General features: G+C 39.3%; 1 protein-coding gene across 1 annotated transcript in view; it reads right to left on the bottom strand.

Moving 5' to 3' along the window:
• Positions 1-294: 294 nt before the first annotated feature.
• Positions 295-17015, bottom strand: part of LOC309835850 (ATP-binding cassette sub-family C member 4) — a 170540-nt gene continuing 153819 nt past the window's right edge. The window contains exons 29-30 of the mRNA XM_082675568.1: positions 13792-13926; positions 295-1982 (exon numbers count right to left, since the gene is read on the bottom strand). Of these exons, the coding sequence (XP_082531694.1) occupies positions 1875-1982; positions 13792-13926 (243 nt within the window). The 3' untranslated portion in view covers positions 295-1874. The remainder of the gene's footprint in view (positions 1983-13791; positions 13927-17015) is intronic.

Genomic DNA, 17015 nt, shown 5'->3' with positions numbered 1-17015 from the left:
GCTTGGGACATAAGTTAATACTTTCACTTTATGGAAGGGGTACAACTGGGATTACTTCAGTAGCAACTATTTAAATCTGTCTGACACCCTCCTCTCTGCATAGAGTATCTGGTGTACCTACTTAGCCAAGAAACCAGTTGATAATAGATATTTTATTATCTCAGGGAAACTCATTGGCTTTCAACAGCAAGGACATGAGTCAGTTATACCTCTAAAAATAAAAATACAGATCTCTGGAGATGAAAACATTTATTTCAATTGAATTTTGTTTCATTAAAAAACTCTACAATGACATTAAAAAAGAAATAAAATAGAAACATATTTAACTGCCTTTAAAGACCAAATAAACCTCTAAAGACCAAATAAACACATATACATTTCAAATATTTCCAAACAAACCTCAATATTATCCTTGTTGTCACGTCAGTCTCCTGAAATAAGAACCATGACTATTACACAATTTACTGGACTAAACATTAACCATACTATTTCTAAATACCAACTGCACTCAATGTATTTTGGTAGGTTTCTGAGTATGTGGTTTTTAAGGCTTAATTCTATGAGACATCTGTTTCTCTCTGTTACAGAATCCCAAAACCGGCTATCAGAAGGCATATACGTGTGTGTGTGTGTGTGTATAATATATATAAATATATTCCATTTGAGGGCGGTTATGCCTTATTCTGAGAGCACACGTAAAACCAGGACAGTAAAACCTTTAGTAACTTGGACACACCATATCATAGCCACCACCATCAAGAAAAGCTAAGGACCCATGGTTCAAACAAAGTACGGCAGGCCCTAGGAGGTACTGTGGCTTGTTGATCTACTGATCAGAAAGAGCTAAACAAAGTACAGTTAGTGGTCAGAAGTAAACTAACCTAGGCAGGCTCATGAAAGTGAACCTTCTTGACGCATCCTGAGAACATACTGCATAAATACAGTCAATGTATGCAACATCTTTCTGTTTTTCTCACCAAGTCAGGAGAGCCCATGCATGTGATTTAGAAAGGATTTCAATGACGGGCAAAGCAAAAGCCTTATGTCAGCAGAGGGTCAACCGTCAATTGACGGTCAATTGAGGGTCAATTACAGTTAGCAGCACGGTCTTTTTGAAAATATCACCAAGCTGAGTCTAAAACTGCAAGATATCATGTAGGAGCCACGAAATCTAGAAGACGATTAATGATAACACGTGTCTATCATTATCAAATCCCCTAGAAGGGCTCCTATTTTCTGAAAGCATTTTCTCTTCCATCTCTTTTAGAAAATATAATTAAATACTGACCTTCTGTATTTTAATCATTTATCTTTTTTTGGGGGGGGGCTCTCCTACTATAATGCCACTTAAACTAAAGTGTATTTTTTGTTTTTCCTATTAGTTTTTTCTGTACTAGTTTAGCCAGAGGTTTTGGGCAGGGAATAGTGGATCCTACTTATGTTAAAGAAAGTGGTAAGGCAAAATGATAACTTCCACAGTCTTCAAGTAAATAGAATCCCTGATATAACTGGAAAGTAATATGTAATTTGGGGGCAGTAAAAAACATCTATGACAACTTTGTCTTATACCTTAGAAAATGTGCTTTGGCTCTGGAGTCTCTTTAAGGCACAAAACCTGGTAAACAGCTTTTATTGGTGGCCTGTACCTCTGATTTAGATAAGACAAAAAATACTATAACGTATAAATAACAATAATAAATCATTTTGTTAGAGCTTGAAATCATTGGGTGAAGTGGAGGAAAAAAATCCAAATAGACGAACAACTTGTATGTAAATATTTGTTGCTGGTGTAAAAAAAAAAGTAAAGTGTAGTTTACACAGTGCAAAGACTATTGGAAAAATGTCTTTGGAATAGACTTGACCTCATGGTAGAATCACAGTGCTGTCTCAAAAATTGTTAAGGCTGGGGGCTGTCCATTGGAAGCGTTCATAACCACATGCCCATTGTGAGTAATTTCTGGATAATTCCTTTTGAAGTACACCTGAAAAAAAAAAGACAGGTATAAAAACATGTTTAAAAGTTTTAAAGTCCTCCTCCCTAAAGCAGCGCATTTCTTTTCTTGTTTTTTAAATTTATTTGTTTAATTTATTTATTTTTGGTTGCACTGGGTCTTCATTGCTACGCGCGGACTTTCTCTAGTTGTGGCGAGCGGGGGCTACTCTTTGTTGCGGTGCACGGGCTTCTCACTGTGTTGGCTTCTCTTGTTGCGGAGCACAGGCTCTAGGTGCACAGGCTTCAGTAGTTGTGGCCTTGGGCTCAGTAGTTGTGGCTTGTGGGCTCTAGAGCACAGGCTCAGTAGTTGTGGCACACGGGCTTAGTTGCTCCGTGGCATGCGGGATCTTCCCGGACCAGGGCTCGAACCCCTGTCCCCTGGATTGCCAGGCGGATTCTTAACCACTGCGCCGCCGGGGAAGCCCCAAGCAGCACATTTCTATGTCCACTTTTCATGTGAAGCAATCCCATCACTAGTGGAGGAACAATTGAAAAAACCAGGGACGTATTTATTCTGTGGAGGAAGTAGCCCCATTAAAACCCTCAGTGGGGCTGGGCCTAATGCCAAACAACCTGTAGATCCACTTGAGTTCTGATCATTCTGATTCACAGATATGCTTTATCACTACGTTAAATTGATAAGCGAAATCATTTTACTGACTCAAAGCCTGGCGATAAATTAAAAACAGGGTGACAAAGAGGCTGGGAAACCTAGCGTCTGCATGAGGGTTTCTCATTTTCACACACAAAATGAGCACAATAGATATGGATGTTAATATCAGGTTGCAATCCCTATATTTTATAAACTCTGATGACAAGCATTGAAACGCTGGCGTATACGTATGAAATATCCTGGCATTTAATTTGTGCGGCAAAGCAGTTATAGGGCCTATAGAAATGTGATCTGTGGATAGTGGGATATAAGAATGAAAAGAGCATCAAAAGCTTTAACAATGACTCAACCAAGCAACTTCTCTAAAATGGAAGATGATACCAAATAATAGGACAGGTCTTTGCCAGGCCTTTGAGTTCTTGAATTCTACCAATTTCTAGCTGAACTGGAAGAGATACAGGTTTTCTGATAAATGTATAATCAGAACACAATGGAAATGAAATGCTGTCAAGATTGTCTGTTCCACAATCATCGGTTTTTAGTAGCTGTATCGTATCTCAGTTCCTTGACAGATGCACAGAACAAAATGAAATAATGTCAAGTCTTGTGAGCTCTTATCTCTAAATGTGTTTGGGTGAAAAAGGACTTCAAAAGTAATTTTTTCTTCCTCCAAAGAAGAATGTGAAAAGTTTTGTTTGAGTCTTTAAAACAGAAAATGTACCATCCATCTGAGGCTGGCTCGTGTCACGTGCTGAGGTGCTTAGTCATATGAGTTCAGATCTATTTTACAAAACCTGACTCCAAGTACATTTGTGGGTGCTGTCAACAAAGTTATCATGAGAGACAGTGGACGTCACACATGAAATGGAAAAGCTATGAGACACCCACCTTCATATTATGTGTACTTTCTTTTTCTCTTATTGCTTGCATACTTGCTACCCCCAAAACAGCACTACATATGGAATGCTGTATATTAAAATGTCACTTAAAAGGAGAAAAATAAGAATTTCTCCAAGAATGCTTGGATCCAACTGGATGAAATTCGAGGCTATTTCCATTATAATGCAAGGATTTAAAAATAAAGCTTTTGGGGGGGCTAATTGCATTTCATCCCCCTCCTCAATTTTTTTTTAAATAGCCATACTTGTGTGGTTAGTATTTATATACTCTGTTAGTGAAAGTAAAAACAGCCAGAAGAACAGAAGGGACTTAATTTCATTTCCTACTGCCTGACAGCCACCCCTCCCCCATCGACCTGGTTCCTTTCTCCATACCCCTTTCTCAGTGAAATTTTTTATTAAAAATTTTTTATTATTAGCAATTTTTAACCAAAATGGTCTTCATTTCATGGTCTGAAATACTTGGAACTGAATAATGAAAATGAGCTTCCTATGTATAAAATCCTTGATTTGACCTTTCTTTTCCTCATCTGTTGCCATGGTGTAGACTACACTCTGGCTGACAGCACAAGTGAGAGAAGCCATCTTTTTCACGGGGCGGGTTATGAAGGGAGTTGAGATGACTGAACGCTTGTTAGCATAGTCCTTGTGGATGGGTTGAGCCTGGGATGGAGAGGCCCAAACTCACCTCTCTCTCCTGGGACCACTGCTGACCTTGGAAAAATCACTTAAGCTCTCTCTGCACCAGCTGCCTCACTTGTGAAACGAGACAATGACTTACCTCATAGGAACTAATTGATGGCTACAAACTGCAGGTTGAAAACACGCTGAGCTAAGTGCTGGGTGTGATTATGATGCTGCTCAGAGACGTGGTCCCTTAAGTCCACAGAAAGCAGCAGCATCACCCAGCTTAAATGATGAAAACAAAACATCTAGGAGGCGCTTTTGTGAGTCTTTTGATTTTTATCTTTATAGAAGCGCAGGGTCGTAGTTCCTACACATTTTATTCAGTAAATATAGTAACCCGGGAGGCAGAAAATAGTTAAAAGATTACTAACACTTTCTAACCTGTGATTTTGAGACGTTCCTTAGGCCCTTCTGCCTCAGTTTCTCGATCTGAGGGATAATACTACCATCTCAGAATGGCTTTAATGAGGATTAAAAGAGACAATGCCAAAAAAGTTCAAATTCTGGCCAAGCAGAACATAAGACCAGTGAGTGTTGGGTTTGAGCCTTTTCCTGTCCTTCTTTGGGTTTAGTTCATTATAGTTCCTCCAATGTAGGTTGAAACTAAATTTAGTATTTAAACTCCAACTTGTAAACAAAGCCACCGTCATGGAATTAGATCTTAGTAAAAGCAACAGAGCAATAAATGCTCCCCTGCACGGATAAAGGCCAGCAACCAATGGTTCAATATATGTAGAATTATGGTTCAAGAATCTGTCCATTCATTCTCCCTGAACTGCACGGCCCTAGTTCAAGCCCAGTAACCCTCAAACTCCTCATCTTTAAAGCAGGTCTAACTTTGTGGACATACTGACAGATATATTATCAAAGTCAAAGAGTGCTGGAGAGTTAGAGACGATTTCTCCTTTTAACTTAACGGAATATTGGATTTTTTTCTCCCCTTATCCTCTCAGAAATCACTCTCAACAGCAAGGATAGTGGGAGATTAAAAAGTAAGCCCAGGGCTTCCCTGGTGGCGCAGTGGTTGAGAGTCCGCCTGCCGATGCAGGGGACACAGGTTTGTGCCCCGGTCCGGGAAGATCCCACATGCCGCAGAGGGGCTGGGCCCATGAGCCATGGCTGCTGAGCCTGCGCGTCCGGAGCCTGTGCTCCGCAACGGGAGAGGCCACAACAGTGAGAGGCCCATGTACCACAAAAACAAAAACAAAAACAAAAAAAACCAAGCAAGCCCAATATTTGATGAAATCAGGAATCATTTGAAATCACAACTGACAAAATATCTAGAAGGACTGCCTTATGCAACTGGATCCAATGGGCTCTAGCAAGACAGAGAGAAAGTACCTAAAGAGAGCAGATCTCAGCAATCATGGGAGAGCACAGTTCTCCAACTAACTGGCAAATTCTAAGATGTACATGAGGAATCCTATAGAATCACCATCTTTGCCTAAAGCATGAACACTGGTAAGGTCCTAGGACAAGAGAGATTCTGAAATGCAAGCAGCATTGTAACTGCCCATCTCTGAAGGCTAGGGAGGAGTACAGGCTAAATGAATATGTATTATCAATTTCTCTCTCACACTCACTCACTCACTCACTCTCTTTCTCTGGATCATGGGGAATGCTTCTATGTTAAGCAGAGGGAATACCCTTTAGGCTGAAATGATGTGCTAGCCACAACTATCTAGCAAATATATGGTCTTAAAAAAACGAAATTAAAAAACGAGTAGTAGGAATAATAATAAATAAAAAAGTAATACAGAATTTGTAAAACACACAAACAAAAAATCAGGAAAAGTAACAGGATAAGCACATGATGGATGAAAGAAGTAATCACCGAACAGATGAAAATTATGAAAAAAAATAATATTACATATTTAAAGAAAATGTAGTAGAATAATCAACCCGTGGAGGCAGAGATCTGAGAGTACAGGAAAACATGGCACAGCAACAAAAAATGAAACATGAATTGACAGACGCCAAAGTGAAAAGGAAGATAAAAATGAAAACATCAAAGAAATGACAGTTCTGAAGGCTGCACAAAGATCAGTCACTACCGAACAAACAATATGAGACATGGAGGATAGAACTGAGAAAGCAAGTCTAATAATTATAAATTAATAAAAATTTAAAAAAGATTAAGGAAATAATAGCTTTATGAAACAAAGGACAATATATACATTATAGATATTTGTAAAGAGAATCCAATCAACTAAAACAAATTCAAAGGTATAATTCAAATAAACTCCCTAAAATAAAAGACTAGAAGCTAGTGACCAAGAGTCTGTGCTGTTCTAGGAAAAACAAATGACTTTCAAAACAGAAAAAGAATCCTCTGAGTATCCAGGAAAGATCAAGTTATGTCCAATGTGGCCTTAGACTCCTACACGTGAATAAACAATGCTGGAAGACCTTATAGCAAAGATTACAACACAATAAGTGAAAGGACGTGTGATCCAAGAATATTGTAACCAGAAATATAAACTGGTGATGTAGCATAAAAATATTTCATATAGGTGACCCTTGAGCAACGTAGGGGTTAGGGACCCTCCACATAGTTGAAAATCCAAGTATAACTTTACAGTTGCTCCTTCATATTCACAGTTTCACATCATGCATTCAACCAACTGCAGATCATGCAGTATTATAGTACATATTTACTGGAAAAAAAACATACAAGTGGACTCCTCCAATTCAAATCCCTGTTGTTCAAGGGTCAACTCTATAGACAGTAAGTCGGGGATTCTTAACTCCAATGACCCTCCTTTATGATGGTATAGACATTTGTTTTCAACCTTTCATTTGTACTGCCACCCACAATAGTAAATACACTTAACTTTACTTTGAGTCTCAGTACAGATTCACAATCTGTATCTATATTTATGTATCCTGAAAGGAGTTTCATGAAATATTTACTATTACTATGAAAGATACATTGCTCCTTTTCTTCTATTCCATTCTTTCCTATTTCATTTCTTAAAGCATGCTGGTCATGACTGATTAAACGGATTTCTCAGCCCCACTAGTGAATCAAACCCCTAAGGTGTAAAAACACAATACCAGAGGACAAATTTTAGCCAACTAAGAGATGGAAAAAGTATCATTTAATACAAGTAAGTAAAATAATAGAGGTTTAAGGATTTTTAAAGATATGAAGATAAACAGTAGAAGAAAAACAATTAAAATCTGATGGGAGAAGGGGGAGAGGGAAGATATGACATCATTGTTCATAATGGGGAGCCAAAAATAAGAAATAAAGTATTCTCAGAGGAAATGAAAGGAACATACATAAAACAGTGAGCAAAGAAACACAAATTACAGGCTAAAAAATTTTTAAAAAAAAAAGAGCACTAAAAACTGACAGTATAACACGACTGAACTAAGATAAAACGTAACTATAATCTCAATAAATGTAAATGGCCTAAACTCATATATTTGGGGGGGGTGCCTCACGTGCTAAGATTAAACCTCAGAGCTAAATCTAACTACATGCCATTGCAAGAGACGTATCTGTAATCTGCTATTAAAAGATAATCAGAGGAATCCCCTGGTGGTCCAGTGGTAGAGAATCCATCTTGCAATGCAGGGGACACCAGTTCGATCCCTGGTCACACAACTAAGCCTGTGCGCCACAACTACAGAGCCCATGCACCACAACTACAGAGCCCATGCACTCTGGAGCCCACACGTCACAGCTAGAGAGAAGCCTGCACACACACCACAATGAAGCGAAGAGCTCACGTGTTACAGTGAAAGATCCCGCATGCCACAACTAACACCCAATGTAGCCAATAAATAAATAAATATTAAAAAAAAAGACTATCAAAGACTGGGACTTCCCTAGTGGTCCAGAGGAGGTTAAGACTCTGTGCTTCCACTGCAGGGGGAGTGGATTTAACCCTTGGTCAGGGAACTAAGATCCCACATGCCCCACAGCATGGCCAAAACAAAAACAAAAACAGTCAAAGACATACCAGGCAAATGAAAACAACGTGAAAAGGGGAACTCAATTTAATTATGAACCATATTGGATTTAGGGCCAAGACCATTAAATGAATCAATGAAAGGCACTTTAAAATAGTAGAAAATATAATTCATACTGATAACAAAAGTCAAGAATATATTTGTGCACTGAAAAAAATCATATCATCAAAATTATAACAACCAAAGAAAGCAGGAAGTACAAAGTGAAACTTGGTAGCATGAGACTAATTCACCTAGTCCAAGTTACATTAAATGGACCAAAATAAATAAGGATAGAGAAGAACGAAATAATGTAATTAAATAGATCTAATTACAAATGAAGCTCTATAACTTAAACAGACGATAGCCCATCTTTTTAAATACCCACAGAACACTCACAAAAATTGCCTATTTACCAGAACACAAAAAAAGTATTAAGAAATATTGTTTCTTGGGGGAAACAGGACAAACAACATTTTTTGATCATAAGGTACTGAGACTGATGAGGAAAACAGAAACAAATAAACATGAAAAAACTCCAACCCCCAGGAAGTTTTCAAGATATCCTTCTCAAATAATTTGTGGACCAAAGAGGAAAAGAAAACCAGACTCACAGAATCTATACAAAAAACCTAACTATGATGAAAGCACTACACACCAGCACCTGTAGGATATATCTAAAACAGTATTCAGAGAAAAGTTCACAGCCTTGAAATATTTATATTAATAAATAAGAAAAAATAAAAACAAATGCATTCAGGAAGTAAGCAACAATAAAATAAACCAAAGAAAGAAAGATAATAGAAGGTGATAAATTATAAAGAAGAATACAAATAGTAAGTGGACTAGAGCTCCTCCTGTGGGGAAATAAACATAAAACTGTAACAATTAATTAGAAGGGAAAATGAGGAGTAGGGAATGGAGAAAGCATAAATACTATGTAGCCATTAAACAGAATGAGATAACTATGCACATAGATATAATATCCAACAAAAAAATAAGGAAGAGCTATCGTTTGTGCTTAAAAACAGGAAGGCCACATCGGCACAAATTATTACTGAAGCACAGGACATGTCAAAAGAATAGTCAAAGATGGTGCTGGAGCTCCAACCCGGGGGAGGAGCTGTGTAATGACAGGAATGGTAACGTGACTTAAATTTCATTTATAAAATTTTAAAACCTATTCTAAAAAAGTAAAGTTTTTGAATTTTGTAGCATTAGACACATCATTTCTTTAAGAACTGATCATTAAAAATAAAATTTAATTATTTAGAGTCTCTAATGCTACTTAGAAGAACTGTGGGTACATTTTCTTATTGGGAGATAAGGGTTGAATCTATATCCAGAAAAAAAAAATGATGCGACTTTTATCTTATAGAATGCTCAATATTCACAAAGCGCTCTCTCATCTGATTCTTGTAATAAGTGCGAAGGAGCCGGGCAGTGCTGTAATCCCTGTACTACGTACAGGTGAGGACCCTGAGGCTCAAAGACCTTGGGCAACATAAGAGGTCACGAGGTTGCTAAGTGCCTCCTGCACTATTCAAACCAGTCCAGGGTCCTAGATCTAGGATATTAGGATTTCATAATTTTGGGGTTGTATCTAGTGATAAAACGAATAGATAAAATGAAACCTCTGTTACACACTGGCAACAAAGAAACTTCACAAAAGCCTCAATCAGGTCTGCTTCATCACAGAAGAAAATGAATGATAGGCATTTATCCTTTGTTATGGGATGAATTGTGTCCCCTCCAATTTATTTTTTTTTGGTCTGTGTTGGGTCTTTGTTGCTGCACGCGGGCTTTCCCTAGTTGCAGCGAGTGGGGGCTACTCTTAGTTGTGGTGCACGGGCTTCTCATTGTGGTGGCTTCTCTTGTTGCAGAGCATGGGCCCTAGGCATTCCGGCTTCAGTAGCTGCGGCACGAGGGCTCAGCAGTTGTGGCACACGGGCTTAGTTGCTCTGTGGCATGTGGGATCTTCCTGGACCAGGGCTCGAACACGTGTCCCCTGCATCGGCAGGTGGATTCTTAACCACGGCGCCACCAGGGAAGCTCCCCCTCCAATTTTATATGTTCAAGTCCTAAACCCACCAGTTGTTCAGAGTGTGACTGTATTTGGAGATAGGGTCTTTACAAAGGCGATTCAGTTAAAATGAAGTCATATAAGTGGCCCCTAATCTAATATGACTGGAGTCCTTATAAGAAGAGGTGATTAGGACACAGGCACAAACAGACGAAAGATCATGTTTCTTTCTTTTTTCTCTTTCAAAGAGAAAAAAATGGCATCTACAAGCCAAGGAGAGAGGCCTCAGAGGAAATCAATCCTGCCTATACCTTGACCTCAGACTTCCAGTCTCCAGGGCTGTGAGAAAATCAGTTTCTGTTAAGGTGCCTACTCTGTGGTACTTTGTATGGCAGCCCTAGCAAACTAATGTACCCGTCAGCTTTATGTATCTGAAAGGTACTTTCTCTATTTCACGGATCATCTAAAAGGGTCAGTCAGACAGGGACTCAGCTTGCGCACACCATTTCCAGAGAATCAACTACGTAGTCAAGAAAACATGACTTGGATGCACGTTTTCCCAGATGTTGAGTTTTCTTTTCAAATGAATGAATTCTGTTCTGTTAAGAGTGAAAAGCTTGTTGACTTAGGCTAATCTTCCCGGTGTTACAGCTCTGAACAATATCTGATGCTTGCACATTTAAAAATTTGACAACCTGACAGCTTGTTCTCCTAAGAGGATCAAGCATATGTAGAAATAACGTCAAGAAGATCCTCAACTGAGATGAGAATCAGGATAGGTTATTTTGTTATGTCTTTCCGAAGAAGTGATCTGAGCCAGTGGCAGGACTGAAACCTAAGAGTGATGTTCTGTCTCCTTGTGAACTTGGGTGACTGGCCCCGCCTTGGCTACCACATGAAAGGAGCAGCGTTCTCAGGCTCGACACCGAGCAGAGTACCTAGGGCAGAACTCAGCCTCACCCACCAATTCACTCCCTGCGCTCCCTGGACCAGTTCTGTGACCTTAGGTGAGCCCTGGACCCAGTCTCCTCATCCATGACGGGGGATAAAAAAGGACCGTGATGAGGATTAAGTGCAATCATACATGTGAGAAGTATGTAAAATAAATTATAAAGAACTACACAAATGTAACTTACCACTGATATTGTTTAAGTACATGCAGGATTACTGGACCATGAATCAAAAGATATCTAATTCTATGACCTACGTCTATTTTTCTATGTATGTTACACTTGATTTAAAACATTTACTGGAAGAAGAGATTTCTAATCCTGTGTCTGCTGCACGGTAGCATCATCACTACTTGTATATATATGGACACTTCCTTCTAAGGGGGGCTTTAGCTTCCTTACCTGTAAAATGAAGGTGTTGAACTTATGTACCTACCTAAATGCTGTGATCTATTTCTCACTGCTCAATGTTTGATAATATATAATCATTACATATTTTCTAAGTGGAGACTTTTGACTCATACGTGAGGACATGTGTCTGATGTGAAATGCCTAAGATCAAAGAAAAAAAGGGTTTGTGAGATTCCTGGCTGTTCTGTGACTTAGGTTATATAGGGAATCCCAAATAATTACTGGATGTTAGGAGGGAAGCTCTGACTGGGAGACACTCTAGAGGATGAACGCGCTCTGTGAATTTCATGCATTAAAAAATATAGGGCTCCAAAAAAAAAAAAAATACAGGGCTCCAAGTGCAACTTCTCGCTGTTTACATACAATATAAGTACTTATGAAAAGTTCAGAATACAATCTTCCCTGATCCCTAAACTCTTCAGCCAGCTCTGTGACCCAGCACAATTTCCTACATTATGAACAGTGGAAGGCACTGCTCTTCATTTCTAAGGAGGAGGAATGAGACAAAACAATGACAGAGAATTCAGGCCACATTTCAGATAAATGTTTCATATAGAATTACTTAGATACTGGGACATGTTTTCTTTTCCCGTTTTTTTGGTTTTGTTTTGTTTGTTTGTTTGCTTGTTTAGGTTGTGGCACATGGGATCTTCGTTGTGGCATGCAGACTCTTAGTTGTGGCATCCTAGGCTTCTTAGTTGTGGCATTCGGACTCCTTAGTTGCAGCATGCGTGTGGGATCTAGTTCCCCAACCAGGGATCAAACCTGGTCGGCCCCTGCAGGCCGTTCCCGGGGCCCCTGCATTGGGAACGCAGAGTCTTACCCACTGGACCACCAGGGAAATGCTGCAACTGGCAACTGTTGAATACAGTATTCTGTATATGCCTATGATGTCCAATTGGTTAACTGACTATTCAGATCTTCTGTATCCTGACCTAGTTTTCTTCCTGCTCCATTAATCTGATAGAAAGTTGTTTTCATGCCTCCCACTGATTGTGGATTTTCCTATTTCTCCTTGCGGCTTTATCCATTTTTGCCCTTCTTTTTAAAAAATAAGCTATTTTACTATTTTGAAGTCTTACAATGGGAGCATACAAATTTCTAATTCTATCTCTTGTTGGTAACGTTATGGGACGTTTTCTTTAAGAGATATTTTAAATACTGAAAGAGTACTTTTATTCAACTTACAAGTGAAAATCTGGGAAATGCAGAAAAGTATAAAGAAGGAAAAATGCACCCATAATTTAACACCCGGAGGTAAAGTTTTGACGGAAAGCCTCACGACATACATCCCGAGGCCTCAGCCCACCCCAACCCACCCATCAAAAAGGGCAAGAAGAGCAGACCTTTCTTCTCGCCCTCTATCCTTCCATCAATCCCACTCCTATCTTATTCCAGAGAGAATTACAGCTGGCTGCATGACAGTGGCTAAGTCCCTAACCAGACCTCAGTTACCACATTTGTACTATGAGATACTACCACCTCACCTTTGTTAGACAGATACCACGTGACCTGAATGCTACTCATCAAGCACCTTTCTCACACCATGTACGGTGCTTAGAGCTTCCACACACCTCATCTGTGAAAACGCTTTGTCAACCTTCAAGCGCCATTCAGACTACAGTGTTAGGGTTATTGTGAATTCTTAATTTATCCTGATGACAAGTTCATCTGCTAGAAAGAAGAGGAAGAATAGGGAGGCAACCAGACCTAATTCTAAACAACGAAGAATTAGGGAGAAAGTGACGGTATCACGTAGGAGTTTTCTTTACAGTTAGAAGCCAGAAGAGACCTACACCTTTCCCTGGTAGATCTTTCTAGACCCAATTCATAATATTCCACTCCAATTCTTCTTCTCAAACTCTCAAACCTCCTGCATGTTCCCCGACAGCATTTGCATCATAAATGTGCTAAGCACCAATTGTAAGAATGTGAAGGGTCCGCAAAACGAGCGTTCTGTGCTGTGAGATCTGACCCCGGAGGCCAAACATGTGGAAGCTCCAATCCGAAATCTCTCTCTCGTGCGCACGTGGGCGCACACACGTCCTGCATCCTGCCCCCACCAGTTCTGCAGATTCTCAGCAGACGTGTCCTCCCCCTGCAATGTACTCTTAAGGTGCAGTCACGAAGCTTTGTCTCTGGAGGCTTATAATTGAAAAGGGCACAGAGTGCTTGTTACCAGACCCCTGGTGCCGGATCCTGAGGAGTGAACCCTGGAGACGAACCTTAATTACAACTCCCTGCAGCGGGCTCACCTGTTTTGCTGTTTCAGTGACGGCAGCGGCCTCGGCCTTGCCCAGTTGTTGCACCATCTTGTAAAATAGGCCGTCTCTATTTTGTAGCAAAACATATGGCTCATCATATTCTTTCAGTCTCCCTGAATCCAAAACCTGTTAATCAGCAGAAAGAAGCCCATTAGCACACAATGTTTTGCAGTAACATATTATAACTCAGATAATATTTCCGAAAGGGGTAAGACAGCGAGAACAGAATCTATTTGGGTGGTAGGCCTGGCTGGTGTTTAAACGGTTTGATTACCCTGTTTTACCAGGCAGACAAAGGCCTCACCCGACCTTTTATTATTATAATGTTATAGGAAGAAAATGAAAGTTTTCGACTATGATCGGGGCACTCAGCAGTACGTGGCATTTTATATTCTGCCCAGGGCATTTGCGGTTGTTATCATTAGTTAGTGCTTTTAGCTCTCAGACTCTTGAGCTTTGAGGGCTATTTATACAGATACACAGAGCTGGGAAATTTCTTGATTCAAGGAAATCAAACTCAATTTAGCAAAAAATTAGGGTGATGTCATAGAAACTGATGGCGGAGAGCAAATGAACTCCCGAGTTGGTTTCACAGAATCTGAGCAATTTTGGGGACACAAAGTAAATGCTTCCGGAATTTCCTTAGGGCCCTGGAATATTTCAGCTAAGTGGGGACAGAACCTTTTGCCAGAGAGGTTAAGGTGCTTCTTGAAGTTAGCTTTGGTAGTAGCTTATCCTCCTGAGAGTGAAAAGCTGGCAATAAGAGTGGCTACCTAAACAGCTTTAGCAGGATTGCTCTGCACAGAAGAAAATCTCCAGAAATCCAATTTTCTCTTTGGATAAGTCTAAAGAAACAATTAAGAAACTGAGCTCCAAATTCCAGTGATCATGGCCTGCACAGCACACGGGGGCAGCCCAATCTGAATTACCAAGGATCTGAATCTGTTTCCACAAATTATCTTTCCTTGCTTCTTGTTCTTTCTTCAGCTGCCTTCCTTTCACCCATTTTATTGCTCATTAATATGTCCACTAATTGGAAACTGAAAGGAAGAGGAAAGGGCTCTTAACTCTGCCTTTCTACTTATTAGTGGCTTTGGTTAATGGTTTCAGAGGGAAAAAAAAGAATCCGAAATAATTGGCCCAAATGACATACCTAGGAAAACAGTTTTGATGTTAAGTGGTACTTAGTTCTTCATTTAGATCATATTTAGAGTAAATGTATCGTAAGAGAATACGATGAAACTCTAAGCAGGACACAGGTTGTTCTTCCACATCTAGGTATTAACAGTTAATTTGGTCCCAGGGTATTCAATCGGAAACATTTATTAACTCTCATAAAGGCCATTTCCCTGTTAAACTTTTACTGCTAAGAATCACTGCTAACAGCAGGTCTCTCAAAAGAGTTTAAGAATAACTGAATCTGTTACATCCACGTAATTACTAAAATGTCGTATAATTTGGCATGCCAATTTAGATGCCCTGAATGTGTAATTTTACTTATGCGTAGCATTATAGAGCATAACCATTCCTCCTGATGGTGAAGAAGAAAAAAATGCAATTTTAAAACATAGGTCTCTCTCATGCCAAAGACAAAGTAAATAATTATATCAAATTACTTCACACAACAAAGAATTTTCCATTCTTCAAAAGCAACAACTTTTAAAAATCACCACTTCAGAGTTGGTGGAAATGAGTTCTCTGACTATAAAGACTTTATGTATTTTTTAGGGGAAGTATTATTAATATTTTGTCCTTGTCCAACTTTCTATTTTATTTACTAAAATTTGAATGAATAGCAAATCTTTTCATTTCCTTTCATATTGTCTAAAATACATGATTCCACTGAGATGAGTAGTTCTCAGGATTGACTAATATCTAAGAAAGGCAAAGGCAGAAAAACATTAACACTCTCAAAAAACAATAGGATCAACAATGTAAATGGCAGAAAGATCTATTTTGACCCTTATAAGCATAAGCAACGTAATAACTACGCATAAGGACAGTTTTCAATTTTTTTTTGTCGGGGGTGATAAATAGTTTCTGGTTTTCATTCATCTGGGAAAACATTACTAAAAAGAGGTCTGAGTTGAGGAAGAAAGGCAAAGAATATTAAACCGTAAGACTGTCTATAAACAGAAGAGGTGGAATCCAAGTTTCCTGGCCCTGGTGTTGGTTCTTCATCATCCATTTCCAAAGAATTCTCTAACTGCAGACAGTGAAAATGTTGAACACAGGCAACAATATTGTTCGAGCAATTGCAGATTTTCACATGCTTCCTTTGCTCACACTTCTGGGGAGAATCCACAGTGATATGAAGACTGGAGTGTGCAGGGACTGGAGGGAAAAGCTGTGCTATTGGCTGAAGAGGAAACAGGTCACAAGCAACCAGCTAATCCTAAAAACTACAGGAAGAAGCCTTTCATGTAGAGATAGTTGTTGAGTCTTAGGAGGAAGAGGATTTCTGATTTGTCTGTCTTGCTCCACTGTTTTGTGGCAACAGAGAAAGTAAGGAAGATTCCATTAGCTGTCATTATGACTCCATCATGTTGAATAAACTTAAACTTGAGAGAACATCTTTGCAAAATAGAATTTTTAGCCTGACACATTAATGGTGCTTAATGAACCCAAACTGGGTAAATCCATTTGGAGAGCCAACACATAAACACAGCTATTAATTAGGTCACAGTTGTTTCCCAACAAGCCTTTTGCTTAATTTACTTACAGTAAACAAAACCATATCCATCCGACTTTGTGCAGAAGTATCCACCAGTGCAACAAAATGTAATTATTACACCTTAAGCACTTGTAATTACGTGACTTTATGGTGATAACTCTGTTGGTTAGGCCCTTCATTAGCATCTGTCACTTCCCCAGCCGCTCCCCCGAGGCTAGCCGCCCACCCTCTGGAACATCAGGGTATGCAGCAGATTGACTTGTCTTTATGCCCTTAAAGCTTTAGGAACAGACAATCACTGACATTCTGAAAAGCAAACAGGAAGAGGCATCCCTCGCAGATTTTGGGGGTTCCGTTCCTGAACACCACAAAGATATGAATATCACAATAAATTGGTTCACATGAATTTTCTGGTTTCCCAGGGCATACAGAAGTTATGTTTATACTACATGGTAGCCTATCAAGTGTATAATAGCATTACGACTGAGAAAACAATATACACGCCTTCATTTAAAAATGCTTTATTGCTAAAAAACGCTAA

The sequence above is a fragment of the Grampus griseus genome (genome assembly GCF_964374135.1).
Source record: "Grampus griseus genome assembly, chromosome: 18".
NCBI classification, from domain to species: Eukaryota; Metazoa; Chordata; class Mammalia; order Artiodactyla; family Delphinidae; genus Grampus; species Grampus griseus.
This window is presented reverse-complemented; position numbering and strand designations above follow the sequence as displayed.